We start from the raw sequence: 26,856 nt of genomic DNA, 5'->3' as shown, positions 1-26,856 counted from the left end.
TTTCTGGCTTCTGTCCAGTCCAGGCCGATAGACTCATTTTCTGCTCCCCTTGTTCTTCCACTAAAGCAATGAATGGCTCAGTGGGGAAGCACAGGGCCCGGAGTCACTAGCTGTTTTCACAGAAGACTGCTGGGAGAACAGAAACACTGTTCGGGAGATGCAACATGAGGAGAACAGCTGAGACAGTACCCTCTCTTCCCACCATCCAAAATAGTGGCGACAGCCCAGGAAGGCAGATGTTACTTGCTTTACCTCAGGGTGAAGGGAAGGGAACTCCAGAACTGATACAGAGAATGTCTAGGAAGGGGGAACAGGGAGGGGAAACAGAGAAGCAACTCAGTAACTGTGAGTACTGTTGTCTTCTGGATACCACTTTCCTGATCAGGGGACCTTTCTGGCCTCTGTGGGTCACCCTATTAAGAGCAATATGGAAGCACTTACTTTCCCTCAAGCCATAAACCAGAGGTACATTAAATGTGAGCCCTGCTTCTCCACATAAACATATGGATCCCCTAACACCAAATGTTCCAATTTCACTGTAATGCAAATACTTTTCATGTTATCTTTTTGGCAGAACACAGCCTAACAGTACTTTACAGAACTTACAGGTATCCCTGGAAGACCTGGAAATCCTGGGTCACCCTTCTCTCCTGGCAGCAAGGATGTAATTATTTCACCTACTTCACCCTAGAAGAACAAGAGCTGACTTTAATTATTAGCACATTTTACAGTTCTTTATCACCATTCTGACTTCAAAGGACACATAGTGGCTCTTAAGACTCTGAGAGACTCAGAGTTATGCTATACCCTAGCAGTACTCTTTAATATAAGTACTAGATTCTCCAAGAATAGCTCTTTTTAGGAGAGATGAGAATTCTTTAAATGGCTAAACTACCAACTATTAAAAGCTCTCTTTTTATATGTACAAATATATTGGCATTGATTTAAATTCCAAAAGATTAGGGGATTGGAATACAAATGCTTCACAAAAGAAAGAGACATTCTAGCTCCATGTGAAAGCAGTGGATAGGACACAACAGAAGAAAAGGTCATTCAGTTTTTTCCCAGTGTCCCACCTCATGCGATTAATGCCGAGTATGCTGTTATAATAGCCATGCTTCAAGTTCTATACTGAAGCACAGTTTCGTATTGATTTCAAGGAAGATCTTTGTTTTAAAAGTATATGTTCTGATCTGCTTGCCTTTTAATATCTTTAAAATAATCGGGAAGAAAAGGACCTGAGAAAAACAATTCAGTTTAATAGTCACAATTTCCCAGTACCTGTGTTATGCTGTCCTCTCAGGAGTTTATTGGAATAATTCTGTGGGTCAAGTTTCCTTTCAAATGTATTTGAACCAAAACTGATGTTTTGGCCCATGCTCAAATAGGTCAAGGATACAACAAAAAAACCCTTAAAAAATAAAATGGGTCTTTCAGTTCCAAAATCAGATTATGAGACTATTTACATTAGGAGAAAAAGCCATCTACGCAGTAATCTATACAGTAGAAAGCGTGTTTTCAAAAGGAACATAAGATGTTGCACTATTCTCTTCACTGGATATTTTAAGTTATTATTGCTTAGTCTCTAGTAGTGTTCTTAAGCATGCACAGGTAGACCCCTGGGTGTTCGTAGGCATTTTGCCAACCTGATGCCTCACAACACAAACAGACACTGTCCCTTACACTCCCAAGGAAACCAGCTTCATAAAACAGTCTGCTACTTCCAGAATTACTGACCCAAATTGAGTAAAGCTACTGCAGAACTTCCCGTTAGTGGCACTGGAGTGGCCTAGAAACCCTAAGCTTTCTGCAGAATGTCACTCCAGATTCCAGTGGGTGCACATGGTCTTGCATAAAAGCAAGCAGGTTACTTACACCAGATCACACTGTACAGCCATGCCTGGTTAGTACTTTGATGTGCGAGTACAGAACACTTACCTTCATACCTGGCAGACCAGGGGGTCCCTTTGTTTAAAAGAAACAAAAAATACAAGAAAGATCAATAGAAATAAATAATTGGTGTGTTATTTGCAAACCACTAATCAGATCTACAGCATGAGGCAAGCATTAAAGAGAGAAATCTAAAAAAGATATGAAACAGGGGAAAATAATATTTTTTCATCTTCAGAATCAAATGGAAAAATTAGAGAAGTACTTCCACAGTGAATGTTGAGCATTAAAGGGACTACATTTCCATTTCCTAGCAATTTGTTTCTTTATTGCCTCCTATTATCCACCCTGTCTACTACATTTCTTTCTGTTTGTACTTTGGTTCTGACACTCACATTGCTGTACCTCCTTGTGTTTTATAATGAAAACACCCTACATTGTCTCTTTTTTCTACCCCATTAATCAATGACAGGTAAGACTCTTCAGATGTACCAGATGAAAGTATCAAGAACTTACTTCTCTGACACATATGCATGTATTTGTATTTTTCTGCAGGTGGCAAAGCATCTCAGCATGTGAGAATTCAAAGGGCTTTTCATTAGCTTTGCCACAGCATGCAGCAGAAAAGCTCACTTCTACTGGACATCTAAGATATTCTGATTAACCATAAAAAATTTAATACGTTCTTATTTATTAAAAGAACAACTGCAAAAAGAGGCTGATATTTATCTGATCTTTCACAGATCTAAGTAGAAGTCTTTCAGTGGATTACAGGTAGCTGATCCAGAAATCTTTTACTTACAGGAGGCCCTTGTAAACCAGGAAAACCTGGACTGCCTGGGAATCCACGCTCTCCCTTAGGGATGAAGAAAATGATTAGCCAAAACCAAACCAAAACAAAAACAGATAAACAAATTTTGGCCAAAAAGTCCAGTTTCATGGTTAGCTTATGACTCCAGAGTAGCAAATTGTATTGCAACAAGCTATAGGATAAACAGTTTGTTAAATCACACAACTGATTGAAACAGAACTTTCCACATTCAGGTATTTCCACATACTTCCAGGCAAAGTAATATACTACAAAGATGGAAAACACACATAGTGCTATAGAAGATCAACTTCTCTTATGGAAATATCATAACATGAAGCTAAGTAACATGTTAGAATGAAAGTGACTCCTTCCAACAAGGATACTGAATCAGTATTTTCAATGCAATAATATTAAAAATTAATAATTAAAAAGTCCCACTGTGAAACCAGGACATAGGTAATGAGCTTTTCTTGGTAGCAAGAGTCTACTACAAAGATGAGATGCAGTATATGATCTAATTATCAGACACTCCTCTCAGCTGTTAACCATAAAATTAAGGATTAGAACAAAGAATTTAACTACATCGGCTGCAGAGTATAAATGTTGTGTCTTGGTGCTGGCAATTTCTGGCAAAGCTTCTGCTTTAAGTACCAGACCATGACCCCTTCTCTCAGATATGTGTCTAAGTCTGAATTATCTTGGAATTACCTGCACAACTCAGTAACAGCAAGCACTGCTGCACATAATAAACTCAACCTATTGGCTACAGCCAGGAGAACAAGAGCTCTTTATCATATTATTGTTGCATTGTTAAGAATTTTAAAGGGATTCCACCTTTGTTCCATTGCATCCTGGGATACCCTGAGGTCCTGGTGGCCCATCTTGTCCTGGTAATCCCTTTAAAGTAGAAAAGAGGAAAGAAGAGTTAGCTTGTAGAATGCTCTTCTGGGCCTGAAAGACAGAAGTGAACAGATTCATATCTATACAACCCATTCCTACTCACAGGAAGTCCTGGTGTTCCTGGAAATCCTGGAAGTCCTGGCGGTCCCTAGAAGGAAATTAACCATATATTTTTTAAACAGTATGGTACAAATGGATGTGCAAAGGGATTTACCAACATTTTACTAAATGTAGCCTATTTGTGTGTATATAAGTAAAGAAAAACAGAAACATCTGAATCACCTGTAAAAAAAGAATGCCATGCTGGACAGCCATCAAGGTTCTTACCCTTCTTTCAGGGAAATATCCACAAAAACATAGGGAAGACAATGCAGAACAGCTAAAGTAATAGTATGTAGCTATATGGAGAAAATAAATGAACACTCATGGTGTGGTAAATGGATGTGTCCCAATGAAGCCACAGATGCATCAATTGTCACCAGCTGAGGGGTCTGACAAAAAGAAAAAGCAAAGGCACAAAACCTAAAGGATTTCCAGACAAATCAACCTCTCCCATATCAAGCCTACATACACTGTGTCTACTTCAGAATAAACTGAACCAAAGTTACTGGTGCTTGTTTAGGTCCTGTATAGCAAAACAGATCAAATAATTATTGGGGCTACTCTCCCTAATGAGTTTATGAAAGAAATATAAGCAATACATAAGATTGTATTATTTATGCAATCTTATATTACTTATAAAAAGTAATACAATCTTTTCTAGCTGGTAGATAAATTACGATTCAGATTTAAGTTAATCCCCACCCCATAAATTAGCACTTTTGTGAGGACCCACTCAATGCCTGGCAGTCTTTATCCATAATTCCAATATATCACCCTAAAACTACACCAATACTTACTCTGATTCCTTTGGGTCCAATAGGCCCTGGAAGTCCATCATCACCCTAAAAAAACCCAACAAACAAACAAACAAAAAAAACACACTCAAGTTTGCAGTCTGCCTTTCTATCAAATTAAACTGTAAGCATGATAAAATTTCTTCTACATGTTTATAGTAAGTGGAGTAAAAGTTATATTAGTTGTCATTTCCTGAGTAAAAGGGTTCAAAATGATTTTATTTTGGGCGTTGGACTTTGAATGGAAAAGTATTTGTTACAGTTGATAAACCGTGACATACAGGAAATGTTTTTTAAAAAAATCAAAGCTCTTTTACGGGTGCTTATAAGCAGACACCTGTTGTGTTTTCATCAAATATCCTACAGTGACCTCTTGTGGACAAAACAAGATATACAAGATTAAATGTGAATGATACCGTACCATTATTATTTTGTATTATGATAATGCAGAACTTCATATCAAAATCTTGAGAAGAAAAGGTATTTATAGAATAAAAATACAATCAAAGTTTCTAGTCCAAGACCCCTCTGTTGTTTCACTCTTGCTATACCAAATTAATCTTTTCTTTTAGTGTAGACTTTCATTTTTTTCGTATCACCTACCTATTTTTTTCTTTGCTTCTTTTTGTTGTGCTCCTGTTAGATTGGACTGTGAGCATTTGCAAAAGAAATGGCAGATCCTGGATAATCTTGTGTATATTAAACATATATGCATTCAGAGGAAGGCTTTTCGACATTTTAATGCTGTATTACACCATCTGAGTGTAATGATGTAATTAAGTAGCAAATAAAAATAAACTGAAAACCTCCAGGAAAAGAAAGGAGCATTCCTCAGTTGTCTGTGGCTAAGTTCAATGTGGCCTTCATTTGCATTGCCCCACCCAAAAGCAGCCCAGGAATGCCACCAGGTGCAAACAACAGTTTACCTATGTGGTGGGACCCCTCCGGGCAGCTGACAGCCAAACACCACTCTTATCAGTAAACTAAGTGATGGAGTGCGTTACTGCAAGGGCTAATAAACCTATGTTACAGCACCTTGCCAAACCTGTTCTTTGACCTTAATCTGCAGTACCTAGTGAAAGGACACAACTGTGCATGTAGTATTTGCAAGCACATGGGTAGGTGAAGAATAGGAAACTTAGAGTAATCTTTTTCCTCTGCTCACTATTCAAACCAACCAAACAAAAAACTTATGTCATAACCCAACATCTGAAGATTTTGACTATTAAACCAATGATAATCAGGTGTTCTGGAATGATTTAGGATCAGCACTACAAGCAAGCTAACACTACCTAGCATTTTCATGCTACTCAGGTGAATTGGGACTTACCTTCAAGCCTCTTGGACCAGGTGGTCCTTCCGGTCCTGGAAATCCGGGCAAACCTGGCTGTCCTTCCAAGCCTGGGAATCCCCTTTCACCCTACAAAAAGAACAGGTGATGGTGGAGGTGTATCATGACAAAAGCACAAGCTATAATAGAAAATTCAGAAAACACATTATCTTTCTGGTTTTCTGTAGGAAGTCATGATACAGACAAACTAACACTGTGATTAAACATCTCACCTGCTTAGCTACAGAAATTCCTGAACATACACATACATTACCTTTAATTACACCACTTAAACAGGTTTCATAGGATGTTTATCCAGTACTTAAACCACCTATTTACCAAAACAATTCAACCGTCTGTTTCTCCTGTGCTGCTTAAAACTCTCCCCCCTTCCTATAAAAACATAGCTTTATTAGTTACTAAGTCTCTCCTGAAAACTCACATCTGCTGCAACACCTATAAAAACTCTCAGAAGGGTGTAGATTTTGCTGCTATACTGTGACTGTTGTTTATTATTTCACAGTTGCAAGACTGTAATTTGTAATATAAAAGCAACTAAGATCCTGGTCATGCACTGTAGGCTAAACACTGTACAAATACAGAACATAAACAGGGTTCCAGCCCAAAGTGCTTACAATCTAAATCAAGGGAGACAGACACGACGGGAAAGAAACAAGGTTTCTTATTCTTTATCTGTCACCTCCTGCTAAAATTGTAAGCTCTCAAGCAGGAAGCATATTTTGCTAAATATTTATGCAATGTTTAGCCATGATAGCCCGTAAGTAGTGTAACAAAAACCATACGCCACCATATGATGCCCTCTAACTTGTTAGTGTAAGTTAATGTCACTTACCTGCAGTTTCAGAGTATGCATAGCTGCAAATTCATAAAATATTTACTTTTATTCCTTGTATGTCATAAATTCACAAAAATCAGTAAATATTAAGGTTTCAATTGGAACAGAAAAATTAGGAAATACCAGAATTAATACACCTTTTAATGCATATATATATATATATTATGGCACAATTTTCAACTCTGTGAACAGATATTTCCTACAGCTCTGTTACATTAATCAGTACATATAACTGCTTATGAAACAGGCAGTTGTTCAGCATTATTCCTTATTGCTCAGATAGGTTTGGTTTGGTTGGTAGGTTTGGTTCCTATCTGCAAAAACCTTCTGCTTATTTACCCCAATTATTTTTTTCACAACAACTACAGGAACTGCCAAAGAAATGTTCCACCCTAACAAGCACCTTAATCACTAGGTTAGAGTTGTGCAGGCTTTTGCACATTCTTTTTAAACCAATTCATCCTGAATTTTTATTTTCTTGTGCTGCTTCAGCAAGAATGTGAGTAGTAGCTCCCACATCTATTATCTGGCAGCCTACCAGCTATGGCAGTCTCTAGGAACTTGGGAGGTCCTGCCTAGCTCTCCTCAGCCAGGTGAAAGAACAGAACCAGCAATCTCACATCTTCAAGAAGACAGCAGCAGAGAATTGAAGACTGGGGACTGCAAGCAGACAGAAGCATCTAACTATAGCCTTGAGCGCAATATGGAAAAAGCAATATTAAAGCTTTGCTCATCTCCTCTCTATTTTCCATAAGCAGCTGTATGCTGAGCACAATAGCAAGTATTCAGCATGACAGCAGTGTTAAGTCTCATTCTTAAATCCTGATTTTCTCACTGTACTGCTTAGGTAGGTGCTTTGTATTCCACTGTGGGGAGCAGGAACTTAGAAGTTACATTCAAAACGTTTACAAGATGCTGAGTTCTCACAAAAATTTTCAGAGAAAGTAACAGAGCTTCTCTTCCTGCCTTCTTTTCCAGTACTTGTTATACTGCTTCCTTAGAAACACAAGACGAAAACCTTTTGGATGAGAGATTAAAGGCTGTGCGTAAGCAAGAGCTGCAACCTTACAGAGGAAACAACTAAGCTGTATTTGGTCCTACCTATACAGTGAGACTCAGAAGGATTCCTTGGATAGGAATGGACAGCTCATTAACTGGTCTGCTAAGTTGGTTTCCTATTAATTAAAATGTAAACATACTCCTCTCTTACTGTAGGTCACATATTGCTTTCTTATACAGGATAGACATCTTTTCTCCCCTGTGGAAATGCTGAAATTGCATCATAAATTGAAGCTAGCTTAAGTTTGACAGTCAGGGTCCAGATTGTCTTTTTGCACACAAAGTGCCAGGTTGTACTTTCACATGGAGCTATACAGCTGGGGTGCTACCTCATCTGAAAAGCAAGACTGTGGAGGAGTGTTACTATCTCAGATGAGGGTATGAAAGGGCTAGTGTGTCCCTGAAGGAGAGAGAATGAGGAATTTGGGAGTGCCAGATAAGGAAAATATTAGACAGAGCCAGACTTTGGAACAAGCTCTGGCAAGAACTTTGTTTGCATGCTAAGGAAACACACCTGTGTACAAGAGGCATGTCAGATGTGTCAGGTGCTAGCTAGGCTACACAATGCCTACTAATCTCAACTTGGTCACACTTCTTCACAGTTTTGTTAGAGAAAGTAACATCTGCAAATGGTTACTGGAACAGACTTTTAGCAGAGGCTTGGCATTGTGTGTCATTTAAGGCTAAAGAACTGTTCTCTAAAATGCAACTACTCTGAGGTCTCCATTCTAAGCAGTGGCAGAACTGGGAAGCCAAGGCCTTTAAAGTGAAGCCAAACAGTTAAGCAAGAGAAACAACAAGAGGCAACAGATGATGCTAGTAAACTGCACTATTGAAACTATGAAATGAGTTCCAAGCCCACTTTGAAAGTGAGCAGCAACAATGAGAGCCTTGCATGAAGAAACTGTTGCCAGGGCAACTCCTGTGGAGTTTACCAGCAAATTACCCCCAAGAGTGAACAGATGATTTGAAGGACTATGCTTGGGGACAGCTGAGGGATTACACCAGACACTTCCCGAGGGAAGTGTATCAAACTAATTACAGAGGAAATAGCTGCACTATAATCACTTTTTGACAAAAAAATTGGTTGGAGAAAGAAATGTGGGCAAGTTGGGTAGGGGGAGAAACTAAGCTGATCCAGCTCTCTGGAATACAGGTGATGTTGTGGGAACTTCTTTTATTGTCCTCTACTTCAATAATGAATAGAAGGATTCCATAAGTGAGAACGGTTTTCAGACATTGCTTCTGCCTCCAGACTTTCCTATTTAACACCTTGCATGTACAATACTGTTTTCATGAAGATTCAGATGGTACAAATTTGCCAGGAAAAACTTCCTGCTGCCTTGCAAGAACATACTGAAACTGAAAAGACATTTTAAAAGTCTTCCCCCAAAAGTCAATGCCATAAAAGGACACTATGTCATTGGGGATACAATGAGACTGAAGTCCTTGGGTAGCGTGCAATGTATTTTCTTATAGATGCAAAAACTGACAGTCACTAGCCAGTTTCACTTGCACAGAAGGAACTAAGGAAATCTGGATACTTTTTGTTTCAGACTAGAAGCTACTAAAGAGAAACATAAATAGGAAAGGTTTAGGTCAACTCAGATCTCATCTTCCAGTCCTGAAAGTACAGGGTTGTTTCCATAGCAGAATAAAGATGCATCAGCTATAAACCATCATTTCCTTGTGGAATGGGCAAGGAGTCAGATTCTGATCTAATTTAGTAAATCCAGAGTAGCTGGCAAAGCAATTGCCCTCAATCAGCTACACAGATGTGGCAAAACTGTCAGCTTATAAGCTTGAATATGGCTGTTGCGTGGGGGATAGGAAGAAAAAAAAATTTGGGAAACACTCTAAAATTATGCTTGAAGCTGCAGCAAGATATAGCCAATTAAACAGGGACACAGAAAAATTTGGCATAGTTCCATATACTCTAATAATAGGTCACAAGCATTTAAGAAATCAGGGATAGATGCAGTTTTAAAGCATCACAAATAATTTACAGTTCTAGAATTTCTTCCTGAAACCTAAATATTTATAAATAGACATTATGGGGAAAGAAACCAGGATATTTATTTACACAGATGTGGTATACTTGTGGAAAGAAAAGACTTTAAAAAAAAGGAGAAAAAAAATATTCAGGAAAGCAGTAGTTGGACAGCCCATTTCAATGCTTATATACGTGTAAGAGCCTGGCTGCAACATTTAGCAATAGAGGCACATACTTGCTTTCCTGTCCTTGCTATGAAAACAGTGAGCATCAGAAAAAGTCTCAAGACAGTTAACTATGTGTGGCTACTTAAAACTAAATTCACATACAAATGTCTGTAGTAATGTTAAAAGATGTACAGCATGGAAGAAGTGATGCAACAGACAGCCATATTATTCTCTCCCTTTCTAAACAATAGGGTGAAAATAATAGCTGCCTCAGATTCTAATACTAGTCAACATAAATTCTTCCTCAACTTGAAGAATACCGATGAACTTAACAAAATTAGAACTATAGTAGCTAATCAAGACCTCATTCAAAACAAACACACCGACCAGCCATGAACAGTAGTGTTAAAGATATAGTTTAATGCAATAAAGAAATCCCCCTGACATGACCTGTATTCTTCAAAATACATCAAATTTCTTCACAATGTCATCTGTGACTTCTTTTGTAAGACGAAACAGTCAAGGTTTAATGATCAGTGGTCACTTGCCAGGATTGTAAACCTTTCAGAATGCAGGGCCATATTAGTGCAGTTCAGGCAAATATTTATGAAGCACAGACACCAATCACATAACTGTTCTTGACAAAGTGATTACAATCTAAGAATGTTTAACTATTTCTTAGCAATTTGTATCCAACAGTGAAAAGAAAAGCTGAGCTTTAGCTGTACTAAATTTTACTGTGACAAAGGCAGAAGGAAATAGGGATCTTGAGCACATATACTGATAATTTTCTTCTGAGACTCAGAGCTCCAAGAATATACATCCAAAGAGTCCAAGAATAAGATATTCTTCCTTTGTAAGGGGTATGGATTTCTTGTATCTGCGTACAAAGGCAAAGTATCTGAAATGCCTCCAGAGCTCAGATATTACAAGCTGTTCTTGCCAGACTCCCAGGCACCAAGCTTGTATGAGATCATCTATTCGGAACTTACAACCCAGTTGAGTATTTGGAGTTGCACCCCCTATACTGTCACCAACAAACCCAGTAAACTCAGCACCTTCTGAAGTTCTCCTTTAAAAGGCCATAGACTAACAATATGTAATAACTAAAGAATAGCTTCTTAATCAATTTAACTTAATTTGAATGGGTAGAACCCAATAGTCCTACTCATCAAAAATAGCATAATGTATTTGCAGTTATTTTGAGGGGGAACTGCATCTTAGCTGCTGTGAAAAACATGGTCCCTCCCACCTTAAGCCACATGTTTCTATCACAAATAGTTGTGCTGCAACACAACTTGCATGGAGGAACTGACCAAGCTGAAAACTAACCTAGTTTACAAAGAAACTTATTTTCAGTGAGATCAGTTTACTGACAGCTCTGAACATGGCCACACAAGCTCCGGAGGAGGAATTGGAATACCTAGCTAAGGGAAGGTATGAAAGCCTATTTCAGCAGCAGCATGCACTACCACTTTAAAGCAAAACCACAGTAGTCTTGGGGTACATGCCCTCTTAGTGACTAAGATGCATGCAGCTTGCCTGCTGTAGCCCTTGGCCCTCAGTCTTCATCAGCTGGAGCAGCTGAGATTCAGTACCACCCCTCTCCTCCACTCCAGTCTCTGTAGAGCTGATCTTATCAGCATATTTGGATCTTGTTTTCAGCTGAGGTAAAACCAGCCCAATAATCTACAAGTCTTACTGGTTTATCTTAGGAATTGCTTCATGTGCAGTGTCAGCTGTGTTTATTTCTTTAACTAGCTTTTACTCATGAACTAGCTTTTAAGCATTAAAGCAGGTTAATCTCAAAAGTGCTGAGCAATATTTAAAACCCAATCATAATCCAGTTCCTTAAGTAAAAAGCAATTATACACTTCTCTTCCACTTGAAAAGTGAGAGCAATTCTTACAAGCACCTGTATGTAGCACTTTAATCATTTACTTCAGTTTTAATATTCTTTACAGATCCAGTTCACTACTGAGCAGCTTACTGTGAGTAGCAGCACACTGGCTCCCAGCTGCAGTCAATTTTTACTGACTTCTCTAGTAAATTCCTCCTACGTCTTCATTATACCATTTTAGACATATTTGAATTTTACCCTACTCATTTATATTTAAGTTTAGTAAGGTGGGCCTAAGCAAAGGAAGAAAACTTTAGTGCACCAATTTTTGTCAGCTATGTTACTATGGATTTCAAAAAAAAAAAAAAAAAAAAAAAGCAGCTTACAGTGCTTTGATTCTCCAACAGATAACATGCTACTGATGCTATAAGGGCTCAAGGCAGAGGCAGAGTTAAACAAGAATCACTGGCAGTGTGGAAGCAGTTAAATATGAGCTGTGGCTCTCCAAGGCCAAGACAAGAAAATAGTTTTCCTATTTGTTACAGTTCAGTTTGTATTACTTTACCTGATCTGTTAAAATTTGGATATCCTGAAGGGAATGCTAGGATGCTTAGGAAGAAGGCTACTTCTGAGTCTCAAAAGGAACGCATTAGGCTCTGCTAAGCTGAACAAAGCAGCACTTCTTAGTTGACTTAATGCAAGTGGACAGCGACTTGGATGCAGAAGCTGGTTTCAGGCCAGAAGTAAAACACAGTGGAACAGAAGCGCAGGGCTCAGCTGAATGCATTTGACAAGGCTTTTCCTGTCTTCCCAATACAGAACTAGGTTCCATACTCCTGACTTCCAGTCATTCTACAAGTACCTTGTCACACTCTCAATGGGAAAAATCAAAGAGGGAGATTATTTAAACAGCTCCTTGTCTAATGCTCTTCATACACCAATTAGGCAAGGGGCTATAGAGTTTGACTCCTGGTTCAGAGGTCACTGGAGAAGGAATTAGAAACACCATGTCAAGTATCAAATACAAAGCAAAAGCCTGAAACTTCTTGTGGTAGCAGCAGTTTACACTCTCCTGGAATAAAGATAGTATTTGCAAGAAAGCTGGTTGAAGATAGTATCAGGTTTGGAAGCTTACATCAAATGTGTAAGTAAGTGGTAGACTGTGATGGATCAACCTAATCATCTGAAGATAGCTCTTGATGTCTCGCAGTAGTACAAGACTAGAAAGAGTTTAAGGCTGTAAAAACCCAAAGAATTTATAAGAGAAAGCATTATGGATGTCAGTGACAGAACTCTTGTGGTTCCCCAGAGCTGAACTGCTGAATCCATCAATGCATCAAATACCTAGGGCTTTGTAATTATAGGGCAACTAACATAATGGGGTGTGTGCATATATGATCAAAACCAGTTCCACTAGCAACACATCATACTTAAGAAATATGGGCTTTATTTTTTCATTGTTCCTTTACATAAGGTACATGATGGTCTGCAAGCTTCAGAAGGGCTGTCTAAAAGAAAAAAAAAACCAAAAAAAACCAAACCACCCCACAGAAAAACCTCTGGCATGCCTCAGGATTATGCTGTGTTTACCTTGATTTAGGTGGAAAACGAATCACAGTTCCCAGATTTTGAAGTGAATCTTCCATTCTAAGGATGGAAAGTTGACTTAGATCTACCAGTTTAATAAGTGGAAGTCTCAGGCACCCCCCCTTCCCTAAGAGGGCTCAGACATACAAAAAAAAAAAAAAAAAAAAAAAAAAAAAAGAGAAAAAAGAAAGCAGTCTTACCATAGGTGAAGCTCTGTTTTCCCTTGTGTGGTTTTATTTATTTATTTATTTACATTTTATTAAAAGTTTACACTGATCAATTTGCAGCCCCCCAAGAATTTTCCAGGAAGATGCAGAAACATTATATAAATATTTGTCTGATGTTATGCCTGTTTTACTGGAGACTTTTTTTCTTTCCCCTCTTCCTTTTCACAAAAGATTATCAGGCTTCTCACTCTTCTGCTCAAGACTTGCTATAATTCACTCCAGAAAAGGCCAACAAAGGTTGGAAACTAAATGTGGAAGTGTTTCTCCTGTGCAGTTCTCATTAACAATTGGCTAGGATAGTCTGGAGGAGTAGAAACAAAACACACCATACATCATGACACTTGAGAGCTTGATCTTGAACAAGGCTCATATGCTCCAGTTGTTGACTGTATTTGGTCAAAAAGCATCCTCTGACTCCAAACAAACAGTCCCAAAATATTCTTTACCAGAGAAAGGTGACTATCTCAATTTCATTAAATGACTGGAATGTATTGAGTGGGTCATGGTCCCTGCATGTGTAACAGTAGTATAAAGAGAAAGCTGAATCACTGGGAGAAAATAATTACTTGATTTTACTTAGAAAGCCAGAAGATTTACTTCTAGGTTTTCCTCATCCACACTAGCCAGTCAATACCCATTTGCCCACTGAATTCACAAAACAGCTGTGACTAGTCCAGAAAAAGGACAACTTAGAATTACAGAAAGGTTCTCCAAAGTTGTACCTGCTATGATTGTATTGGGAATGTAAGACTAATGCTTAAGTGCCTTCAAACTAAACCTGAAATAGTCCTGTGACTAGCGTTAAGATACATTTGGTTTGGCCACCTGCATTTGAAGATCCTATAGGAAAGCATCAACCAGGTTCATGTTTTGGCTAACCAAATCTAACTCAGAAAGCTTGCTATCAAGGGGATACTGTTCTTCACTAGGTATGTAAATTGGGAATATACTTGATGAACTAAAAGCAAAATGCCAAGGAATGACCTCATCTGTCTGTAGCTATCTGGATGGCAGGTGTGGCACCAAGAATTACTCTGAATTTTGGACGCCTGCCTTGTTTAACCTCAGCCAATAGTAAAATTCTGCATCAGCACATTATAGTGCCAATGCAGTGACTGATTATTTTTGCATTACTTTCGTTCATTTGAGGTTACACTTGTTTATGCAATGTCAAAAATCACCTCTGAAATGTGTCAAAAATTAATCTAGAGCACTAAAGGCCTTCTAGAACCTTGCTAAGATAGGTTAAGTGGTTTGATAAGACAGGCTTATCAAACTCTTTGTTATCAGTTCACATCTTTAAGAAGACTCCACTGTATCTCAAGCAAACTGTTTACAAGACTAAGAGTGGAAGTGTTTCAGGCAGTCTCTCCCCCTTGCAGTAATCACATCCCATTCATTCCTTGTGACAACATCAGTTACATGGGAACTATTTAACCACAATTAACTTACAGCTAGGCTCCCACACTTGAGAAAAGGTTTGATTCAGGCAAGTACTGAGCTGTGTATCTACCTTGCATTGCAACTAGAAGAAATGCTGGGCTCCCATAATTTCCTCAAAGGAAAAAATTGTAAAACAATAAGAAATAATGGTGATAGAAACATGAAGTACTGCACAGATATATTGAACTCGGGCAGTGAGACTGGAAGTCAAAGGTGCATGGAAGCAGGAAAACTCCAAGACATCAACATGCATCTCTTGGCCTTAGGACACTGGGCAGCCCAAAACAGCCTGTTGCACTGATGAACCACACAGGGTTATTTCTGGGTTGGGGATGGTTTTTACTCTGCATGATCTGAGAATACATGTTTGGCCATTAACTAGCTGCTTACTTGGGTGGTAGCTATGTATGTTGGGAAAGTTGGATCTGAATTGTCACTTTCACAGTCCAGCTGAGCATCTGCACAGCAACAGCAATCATCTTAGTATACAGCTATACAAGCTATGAGGTAAGAAAAAGTCCAAGTTCAGAGCACATTAGTTAAATATCAACTACTTACGAGCAGGCAATGCAAGGAAAGTGGGAAAGCAATCGACACTCACTCTGGCTTTAAATTACCACTGAAGCATTACTAGCATAGCCATTATTGTACAATCCACACCTTAGCTTGTCCACACTAACTAGTGTAGGCAGGCCTTGGCAGTAAATAGGAATTCTTTCTATTTTACTACAATTTGTGTCTTTTCTGTTTTTCACTCCTACATAGCTGGAGAAATTTGTGCCATCATTCACCATTCTTGAGCAAATAATGATATGAAATTCTGTACACCATCAGATGGACCAGTTGGTCTGACTGAATACCTGAAGTTGTTATAACAGCTATGCCCTTTGGTGCACAGCCACACTACGGTCAAAGAAAATAAGACATAAGCAAGAAACAAAAGCTGTCATCCATAAGCTTCAGTTATCTGAAGCTGGCATATGGCTCAGTGGTTTGTGTGTTGGTCTGCCAGTAAATAAATTAAAAAAAAACCCCAAAAACATATATTTACCTTTTCACCTTTTACTCCACTGCAGTCACATTTGGATAAAGATGTACATCCATGGCAAGCCTTTAAAGACATAAGAAATAAAACTGGATGTTTTTAATCAGCATAAGACTATATGAACTCTTTAATACTATTACAAAAGTTAGTCTAAAATGTAAGCCTACAGAGTTTGTCATCTAGCTGCTATACATGCATTCAAAGTAGATACAGTTAACGGTAAGTTCAATCATCTTTATTAATACCTATGCTTGTACATAAGTATATTACAGTTTCCTGGAAATTTTAGACTTTTAAATTTATGCTTAAACATCATTTACTCTAAGGTAAGGTACAACACAACACCTATGGCCAAAGGGCCAGAACTTCAATAAAACAGGCTCTTCAGCACATGACTCCACACTGAGAAGAGTCCAATTATGGTTCCCACCAGTAGATGTCAGGTTTTGCACAAAGAGTTTAACCAAGCCTGAAACTTACGAGCATATTTGTGATAGTTATTGGAAAAATACTTACTACACAATTAATTCCCCCCCCCCCCCAGCTCAATTATTGAGAAAAGGTTTTTAAAAAACCCTAGATTTTATCTAGCTGCATTCACACTCCATCACAAAGCATGACAACTCAGTTACAACAGTCTTTAGCATAAGGGGAGTGACAGCCATATATTAAGGGGTCAGAGGAGGGAGATATGGAAGCTTGACTCACAAAGGAGATCCAAGTTAGGTAGCCTTTCCATACCACACTTAGTTAGTTTATATTCTTTCACTCCCACCCCAACATGGGATACTCATCAGAGCTCTGTGTTGATTTCAGAGATAAGCAGATATGTTTACAGAAGTGAGATTTCTAGAATAAATGTGGGGTTTTTTTTGTAGAATGCCTCTACATAATACACAAGGTCATCAATTTTCAAACTTCTTTATAATTAAAAACCATGACCGACATTAGAAGATAACGCTACCTGAAATACTTTAGGGTTTAACTTTTTCTGAGAACAGGTGCGGCATTGTATTAAAAAAATACAGCACATACTCTGAAAGTTTGAAAAGCTGAGCTTTTGGGGTCCTCCCCCCAGTAGTCGACAGAGAACATTATGTACAAAGTTTCAATCAAGTAGGAAACCATTTGGTGTGTCAGATCTAAAGTACACCCACACTTGAATTCTAGTCTTCGTTATCACAGAAGCATTTAAAGACATGACCCATCAACCTATCTGGCATTACGAATGTTCTGGCTCTTAGCCTAAACACACTACCAAGCATCAGACTGAAAACACAGAAGTAGCTTAATTCACCTGGAGCTACACAAACCCAGGATCAACTAAAGCATCTTGTAGCAAAAGGCAGAGCTTTAAGTACAGCAGTAGTGCTACATGACAAGACTAGGGCATCTCTCCAAATCTTCCATTTGGCTTTTGTAATCAGTTTCTTGATTTGACATATATAAGAACTCAAAATTCTTAGTTAATGGGGAGGTATTGAGCCATTTCCGAAAGTGAAATTGAACCTTATCAGCCAGTTCAGGTTTTCAAATATCAGACTGGACAAAGCCCTGAGGAACCTGGCCTGACCTTATAACTGACCTTGTTTGGAGCAGGATGTTTGGCTAGATGCCCTTCTGATGTCCCCCGTCAATCCAAGTTATCCTGTGAATTTGGTATCAGATCCTTTACACTTTTAAAAGGGGACTTTAAAAAAGCAAGTTCCTTGTGAACCAGTTTTAGGATTAATCTTGTTAACAAAGCTTCATTTAAAAGGGATTAACCTTAGTTACATGCAATATTCCCTTGCCTCACAGTACAAGCCTAACACAAAGAAATAGCAAGTTACCTAGCACACTGTGCAGCAGCGCTGGTTTCTTATTACAAAGATAGCACAGAAAGAGCTACATGAAAATCTTTGCTGCCTCCAAGAGGCAGGGGGAGGAAAAATAAAGTAAATTAGTACTCATTTAAAACCACCAAAAGCCATGCAGTGGTAAAACACACATAGGCTAAAATAACACACACATGGAAAGCATGATCAAGATCTTACACAGCAGAAGGAGGATTTATTTAGGTTACAGAAGAGACTCATTTAGTCTTCCTCACAGCTTCCAGATGATGTTTCTAATAGAAATTTCCTAAGTTTTCAGGTATAAGATAACTGCTGGGGTAAACACGGAGAAAGGAAGCTAGAGGGGGAAAATGATGGCTTGAGATTACATTGCCCCTTCACAAAACAAGTTAGATGTACACACTTTTGTAAAGGTGAGTTTTTAGACAGTGAAACTCAAGAGTCTCTGCCCTTTGCTACCATATCTTTACAGTAAAACTGCAGAAAACTACATTGTTTTGCTAACGCATTTGGCAGTGCTAACACATTTTCAATGGTGATCCTGTCAGCATCAAGACTACACAAAATAGATCCAATTAATAGAGAAAATGGAATCATGGAATAATTTGGTATGGAAGGAATCACTCAAAGCTGGGCAACTTAGGGCAGGTTGCACAGCTGTCCAGTTGCATGTTGAGTAACTACAGTGATGGAGATCCCACAGCCTCTCTAGGCCCTTGATCTGGTGTCTGACTACCTTCATGGTGAAGCTTCCCCCCCCCCAAAATCTCACCAGAATTCCCTATGCTGCAACTTGGATCCATTGCCTCTTACCCCATGCAGGATGAAAGGAGCCTGGCTCCTTCTTTGCTACACCTTCTTAAGTAGCAAGAAGACAGCCATAAGATTCACCCTCTCCCCTGAAACCTTTTTCTCTCAATTCCCAGCACATCCCCATACACCAAGCTTCTCAACTCTGGGTGTCCCAAAATAAAGCAAAGAGAGAAGTGATCTTTAAGTCAGTTTGTTTAGAATCAGGGACTTACTTTTGCCGATTTTGAAAGAGCTGACAAAGGAGTACCTTTCCTGCATATGCTGGCAGTAAATAATGGTGGATATGATGCTGAATGATAAAGTGTATCCTTCCCAATTCTGTGGCATTAAAAAAAAAAAAAAAAGTTTTTAAGATGAGTCTAAATCTTCCTGTATCAAGTTTTTGAAGAAAGTGTTTCTCTCCCTTATTCTATTTGTAGTTTAAGGAAAAAAGTGCATTGATTTAATCAACATAGTTGGGTTTTTTTTAAACCTGTGACTGTCTTCCAAAGTCATTTATATATTCAGACTGGATTGCTTACACTTTGAGCAGCCTCTTAACATACACAATTAGCCTGTCTTGAAGAGTCAGGTGTACTCACTGAACACTTTTTGACAGATGGTTTTGGATATCCAGTTCAGATGCATTAGTTGGAGGAAGGGAACATGGTCTTTCCCAGACAGCAGTGAAGGGAAGCTAAGAGAAGTCTAATCCGGGGAAGATCTATTCACCCACAAGCTTATCAAGAAGTATTCCCTCAGCAGAGTCACTTATCTTCCTGTACAAAAGCTGTATTTGGTAGATTGTGTTCCTTATTTGCATCAACTTGTATCCCCACCAAATTAAGTGGGTTTTGTTTTTTTTTTTTCTTTTAACTAAACAGTTTGAAAAGAAAAAGCCCTGAGAATTCGTACTATATCAAGATCAATTCATGCCACTTATGGGTCATATTGCAGTACAGCATAAAAAACAACATAAGGTAAAACATGTTGGCGCAGCAAAAAAAAAAAAAGCTAAATGACCTATTCTAAGTGAAAACTTTCTTCTTGTTTAGACTTTTCAATAATCTCAAGGCCTGTTTTACTTGGGAAAGCAGGCACAAAAATTGTGCTACAGGAGAATGCATACTGCATAACAAGCTAGTACAAGTTTGAAAGCCACTCAGCAGCCACAGGCTAGAGATTTCTGATGTCACAGATTTAATTCTGTATCTCATATTAATGCAAAGAAAATCCAGGCTCCATACTATGCATAGCAACACTTGGAATTTCTCCTGCACATGAGCAGTAAGTTATCTACACCTCAATCAAACAAAGCAAGCATATACAATGACTACAATGTTTCAAGCATAGAAAAATCTACATTAAGAGCAAGATTTAGATGGTTACTATCAGTAGTTTGCCCTTAGTAACAGCTTAACCATCACTAGTTCTGAAAATTAGGTGACTTACCAGGTTTTCAGACGTGGAAAAGTAAACGACTCCCAACCTCAGTGGAACGCTGAGTTACGCTTGGTACATTTGTTACAGGTTAGGGAACTGAACAAGTCACCTGCCTTGTATTAGGCGGCCAGAAGCCTTCAGGAGTAGTTCAATTCCTAGCTCTGGCCAGTAGGACACATTGTCTTATGTGACAGGGAAGATGATAAATACTGGATATAATAGTGAGTTGTGGCTTGATCATAAGGAGCTGGTCACAATCTCTGTGCCTATTAAAATCTTTCAACTACACAAAGATGGATAAGGAATCAAGGCAGCTTTTAAGAAAAAGACTGAAACTGGTCATATTTGCCTCTTACCTACAGTATTCCTGTTGCCTGCCCCCAGTCCCCACCATGTACCTGTGAAGATGAACTCACTATCACTGCCATCTCCTTTGCTGTGACTTTTGCATAGCAAGACAAAATCAAGGGCTCTAATTAATCTATTTGAGTTTAGCTAATCCTTTCATTGGATTTTCCTGACAGCTTCTACCCCATTGAATCCATGTGTGGAGAGCAAGTTCTTTTCATTAGTATATAAAAGAAGGGATGGTATTGGTTTACTGGTCAAAGGATAATTCTTCCAGAACAAGCTCAGTCTTTTGTGTCTTACATGGACTGAGGAAAACTGCTTTATGCCACCAACAGAATGTTTTTTGTTTGTTTTTCAGGTTAAAGAAAGAAGTAAACATTTGAAATCAAAGTCACTTCTCACTCTTGGCCACAGGTTTGTTACAGTCAGCTCAGTGAAATGAATAAGCCGAAGTTATCCTCAAAAATTTGTTTTGGCTAGAAGCCTGCCTTATGTATTGGGCACATTCCCCCCCTTTCTCATCAGGCCTAGAGATGTCAGTTACAAGGCAATTTCAGCATATTCCACTCCCTCCTCGCCTCCCAGCTGCCATTCACAACAGTATTGGACAAAATATTTCTAAAAGCCGCCAGGTAGATGAACGCTGTTCCTGGAGAGAACAGCAGCTTGGTAATTCCTACAACTGTGAAGGGGAAAGGCAATCTCTTTTATTGATTACTAAGAGCAAGATAATAAAAGTTAGAGAGGACTGGTTAATGGCTTCAGGTAGGTTAGCCTGACTGTACATCTCAGTCTGTCAGAATCGAAGTAACACAGCACAGTTTAAGCAATACATTAGCTGCCTAAAAGGTTTAGTTGTGAAATTTAGTTGAGCTTCAGAAGTGATTTACCATTACATACACACAGCTGCAGGGAAACCAAACAGTTAATCGTGTGTGTGTAGGGAGGGGTGTAGGAAATACCTAAAACCCCAAACTAAAGTATGCATTAGTACTTAAATAAAGTATCAGTACTTGAACATATAGGAGTTTAACAATATTTTAATACTCTTTCCATGGGAAAGATTACAGGGATAGGGAGGGAAGCCAGTCACAGAGCTTGAAATTTGCAAATTAGAAATTAATGATCAAGAGAAAGAGGTGCAACTTCTTACAGAAGCACAGTAGGTGAATCTGTAAGATGCCTTTGCAAACTGTCAGAAGAGTTTTGACATGACCCAAGTTGCTCACAAATGAATTCTCAATCCAGATATCAGACAGTTGGATAAGAGAAAGAAACAAGAGACAGTCTGAACATTTACAGACTGAGCATTTTCTTTACTCCAACATCTTCCTTTCATACTATTTTATCATGAATCCAGAATTTCCTGTTTGATAACCCCTCTCATTTCTAGAGAAGCACAGCGACATTACTGAACCTATCCAGCAATGCAGTTTGTACTGACAGACTACATGCTTTTCTTGACAGTTCAGTTCTGGTGGCAGCAAAAGGTCAAGTAAGATCAAAAACTGACTTTGTACAGCCACTGATTTTAAATGCTGGTGTAGCCTGTAACATATTAAGACTCCCTTAGAGATTTAAATGATCACCAAGCTTCAGCATGCAACATCTGTTGGGATTAACATGCACACACCAGCTTCATAAACAGATGTTGTTCTGAAGGGAACCAGAGAGTTATTTGACACCACAACATTGTAAGCTACCTCAACAGGTGAGAAAATTTCCCTCCAGCAGGGAAAAGATGCACAGAAATCACCGAAATAAATTCTGCCTAGGAGAAGTTGGCCAGAATTTTAAAGCAAATTTAAAACTCTGTGACACACTCTGATTACAGGAGCATAACAGAACTGTAGAACAATACTCCACAGTTTGTGAGGGAGGAGCAGAGAGCAAGCAGCAAAGACTAGAAAAATATGCACTCAAGTCACACTATCCAGCAATTGCTGTTTGTGTCCTGTATTTGTATGTTCCCATATTTTTTTTCTAATGACTTCACTATGATTTATTTGAATACATATAATCAAGCCTTTTGATAGTTTGGTTTTACTAAGGCTCCCATTCACTAGAATGGTCAAAGGAAGAACCAGTCATAAAACCCATTCAAAAGCAATTCGTCTTTGAGGGCTTCCCTACAGCACACAGCCTGTCTCCCCTAAAAGTTCTTAAACCTGAAACTTGCAATTCAATCCCATACACTTTTTCACAGATATGAGTAACAGAAGTGCTTCTGCAAGGCTGATGTCCTTATGAGTCATTCTACTACCTGCATCAGGCTTAACTGTACACAGCTACTGAGGCAATGAATTACTGTTATTCAAAGGTATAATCTCAACTTCAGGATGGACTCATGGTAGACTAAACACTTCCGGCTTTATTTTTTCCTTTCCTTCTGAAGAAGCACTTGCTCCTAACAGTAAGCTTTAGATTAATTATTAAGCACCTCAGGTCCCTCCCTTCAGTACTTACCAGCATCACACGACCAGCTATTCTTGTTAGCAAGCTAATCAGGTAATAAAATTAACACAGTACTACTTTCTTTGGAGAGCAAAGAAAAGAAAAAAAAGCTGAACGAAACATTGAGTCTTGCCTTCTGATAGAGTGCCACATCAAACCACCAAGCCCAGTGTCGAAAGAACTACAGGTACATTAAACCCCTCAAGTTGTTGCACAGCATGCATAGACTCATAGAATGGTTTGGGTTAGAAGGGACCTTAAGGAACATCTAGTTCAACCCCCCTGCCATGGGCAGGGACACCTTCCACCAGACCAGGTTGCTCAAAGCCCCATCCAACCTGGCCTTGAACACTGCCAGGGATGGGGCATCCACAACCTCTCCGGGCAACCTGTTCCAGTGCCTCACCACCCTCACAGTAAAGAACTTCTTCCTTACATCTAATCTAAATCTACCCTCTTTCACTTTAAAGCCATTACCCCTTGTCCTGTCACTACATGCCCTTGTCAAAAGTCCCTCTCCATCTTTCCTGTAGGCCCCCAGCAAGTACTGGAAGGCTGCTATAAGGTCTCCCTGGAGCCTTCTCTTCTCAGGCTAAACAACCCCAACTCTCTCAGCCTGTCCTCACAGGGGAGGTGCTCCAGCCCTCTGATTGAGCAGGTCCATGTCATTCCTGTGCTGGGGGCTCCAGATCTGGACATGGTACTGCAGGTGGGGTCTCACCAGAGCAGAGTAGAGGTGCAGAATCACCTCCCTCAACCTGCTAGCCACACTTCTTTTGATGCAGCCCGGAATGCGATTTGCTTTCTTGGCTGTGAGCGCACATTGACAGGTCACATTCAGTTTTTCATCCACTAATACCCCCAAGTCCTTCTCCGCAGGGCTGCTCTCAATCCACTCATCGCCCAGCCCGTATTTGTGCCTGGGATTGCCCCAGCTCAGGTGCAGGACCTTGCACTTGGCCTTGTTGAACTTCATGAAGTTCGCACAGGCCCACCTCTCAAGCCTGTCAAGGTCCCTCGGGATGGCACCCCTTCCCTCCAGCACATTGACCGCACCGCACAGCTTGGTGTTATCGGCAGACTTGCTGAGGGTGCGCTCAATCCCACGGTCCGTGTGGCTGACCAAGATGTTAAACAGCACCAGTCCCAATACCGATCCCTGAGGAATGCCTCTCGTCACTGGTCACCACTCGGACATCAAGCCATTGACCCCACATCACCCCCCACCAGGTTTTTATTGCCAAAGAGGAAGGGGGATAGGGGTTAGAAACAATGGAAGTGTTAGTTAGGCTAAAATCCATGGTTTTAAAGTCTTCTAGTCCAGAAAACAATGAAATAGGACTTCACAATTCACCAAGTCTGTCTCTAGACGACATAACTGGTAAAATAAAGTTTATTTCCTGGAACCCCTACAATATCTAGATTAGCTCAAATACATGGAACTTTACTGCTGAGCAGCAGTTTAACAGTGTTTTGTAGTTCATGAAACTGTGGACACTGCTTATTTCCAAGCGGAATTGCAACATCTTATCATTTGCCCTTGTTCACAATTTCAGGTTGGTAGAAGAGAATTTTCACAGTAGATACTGCAACTACTTGTTGGACAACTGTGGAAGACCTATTCCTAGAATGAAGCTTATACACAGTGGACAAATCCTGCACCTCACATAGTTATTCTAGCTGCTACAGGACTTGCCTAAATGCTACTAACATCACCTGCTGCATTCAAATATGACAGCTTACCAGTCAGCAACATAAGAATGTTTTAACTTTAGAGAAAAAGGGAGCATGAACATTGGAAAATTCTATCAGTATAGAGACTGACTCTGCTGTTAGAAATTCACTCCGATTAAAATCAGTGAATTCAACACACAGAAAAGCATCAGTTACAAATGCCTTTGCCCTAGGAGGAAGACTACAGTACTCTTTCTGCTGTAAACATGCAAAAGTCTCAAATTCAATTATTCATACCTCTATATATAACGGAAAAGAAATTCAGCCTTTCAGTTCCAAGCAGACAGAGATCAAGCTTTATTTTGGCGGTGGTCCTGAAGAACATACTCAGATTTATTATTTTGCCAAGATCTGTGTAACGAAACACCTGCACAGTTATCTAGCTAAGGATTTACTATGCATCCAGGTCAGAGATTTCACCACTTATCTTCAGCAAGTTGAGTTTCCTTTCACTTGCCTGGACATGAATATAACCAAGAACCAAGAGGTTTTGTGAGGATTTGACAAGCAGAGTTAAAGCTGCTATTTATTGTGACTTCTAATCATGATTTCACATACATGATCTTTAGGCTTAACAAGAGTACAAGTCTGCAGATAACTGTTTATTACTCAAATATGTGTGAAGTCAACTATGGCAGCAAAGCCATCACAGCTCCATAATCCAAATGGCCATTCTTTTCTCACTGAAGTATTTATGAGCAGTAACATTTCTAAAGCAGAATCTGAATTAAAAGATTATTACATACCCTTTTAAGTAATCATTTCCCTCAATTTACCTAGCTCAAGATACTAAGAGTAAGCTTCATGGTCTAAAATGTAAGAGTCAAAACATGTTTGCAGAAGTTCTTGACCAACTTTTTTTTTTTTCTGAAGTAAGGTAACTTCTGACATGTAATTTAACCTGTTACACCTTGAGGCATTATCTTTCTTTGAAGTCTGCACAATACAAGATCTGTTCAGACTTGCAGAGGAAGCTCTTCACTGTAGTAGCCACAGTTCTGGCCACTGTGAATGAGAACACAACAGAGGCCAGCTAAAAACAGATTCTGACACACCTGATGGATAAACAACCCTTCCTTTTCCTCTTAAGGGGCAGCACTAGCTTGTTTAGACACCTGAATAGCTTGTATTATAGTAATAACATGAAACATAACTGTAAGAGACCCATTAAATCTAGTTACCACACCCCAAATGAATGTTCTGATTATACAGAAAGTTTATGGATCAATAAATTTTCTCTTAGAATACAGTTACTATGATTTGGTTGGAATTAAAGGGCTACTTAAAAAAAAAAAATATAAGCAAGAGAACCTTGGCATAACCACCTTCAGAATACGTAAAAATTTAAGCAAGGATGTCTATGTTAAAAATAAAGAGGATTGAATTTTTCTGCCTCTACTTTGTACTAAAATGATATGGAATTTTACTGCTTTAAACTGAACTAATTATAGCTTTTTAACACACAGTTCCCTGTACAGGTTATCTTTCACAGTAGTTTCTAGTTAAAATAAAGGCAATATCTGCAGCAATAGATCTTTCCTTAGACATAGTCTAACCACAGACAACTTTCTGACTCAGAGTCTCTTTACTGAACTAACACCCAAAAGCTTATTTAACTTACTTTCATCCCCAAACTGTAACTATTTGCCCATAAAGATTTCTCCTTACAAACCTGAGAGCAACACAGGGAATAATTTCTCTCTGCTTTCCTGGAAGCTCCTAAGAAAAGTTCAGAGACAAGATCTATAGAAGCACTCACCTACAGATTTTGGCAGGTTGAGTGACCTGCCATGCAGCAGCTGCTACTGCTGCACAAAAGACTCAATTGGCAAACAAGGGGAGTAGAAGGGCAGGCTATTCAAATGCCTGAACTGCTGATCAGAGTTTCTAGAAACAGAAAAAAAAATGGGAAGGACTCATCCCTAGCAAGCCCCAGAGAGGCTGCAAGTCAGCAGGAAGATGCTTACACAGAAACAGTTTTTAACCTCCCAGAAGTTAGGGGTTCCCACCGCCCTTTTTTGACAACTAAGGTGAAAGCAACAAGCAAATACACACAGAAGTGATCCCCCTCGCAACAGGAGGTACTGCAGCCTAACAGAATCTTTCTGTATCTGATTCCTGAACCAGACAAGAGGACAGAAAGTGCAAGAGCCCAGCTGGGCATCCAGTCAACTTCCCTGCTATCCCAGATGTTGCTCCC

The 26,856-nt window shown here is 39.2% G+C and overlaps 1 protein-coding gene across 6 annotated transcripts in view; it reads right to left on the bottom strand.

The window, feature by feature from the left end:
• COL4A5 (collagen type IV alpha 5 chain) overlaps nucleotides 1-26,856 on the bottom strand; it is an 88,677-nt gene that overhangs the window by 45,853 nt on the left and 15,968 nt on the right. For all 6 annotated transcript variants that reach the window (XM_029996545.2, XM_029996540.1, XM_029996542.2 and 3 more), the window contains exons 2-9: nucleotides 16,051-16,110; nucleotides 5,828-5,917; nucleotides 4,501-4,545; nucleotides 3,705-3,749; nucleotides 3,536-3,598; nucleotides 2,693-2,746; nucleotides 1,939-1,965; nucleotides 607-687 (exon numbers count right to left, since the gene is read on the bottom strand). In XM_029996545.2, coding sequence (XP_029852405.1) covers nucleotides 607-687; nucleotides 1,939-1,965; nucleotides 2,693-2,746; nucleotides 3,536-3,598; nucleotides 3,705-3,749; nucleotides 4,501-4,545; nucleotides 5,828-5,917; nucleotides 16,051-16,110 — 465 coding nt within the window. The remainder of the gene's footprint in view (nucleotides 1-606; nucleotides 688-1,938; nucleotides 1,966-2,692; nucleotides 2,747-3,535; nucleotides 3,599-3,704; nucleotides 3,750-4,500; nucleotides 4,546-5,827; nucleotides 5,918-16,050; nucleotides 16,111-26,856) is intronic.

This window comes from Aquila chrysaetos, chromosome 21 (genome assembly GCF_900496995.4).
Source record: "Aquila chrysaetos chrysaetos chromosome 21, bAquChr1.4, whole genome shotgun sequence".
Taxonomy (NCBI): Eukaryota; Metazoa; Chordata; class Aves; order Accipitriformes; family Accipitridae; genus Aquila; species Aquila chrysaetos.
This window is presented reverse-complemented; position numbering and strand designations above follow the sequence as displayed.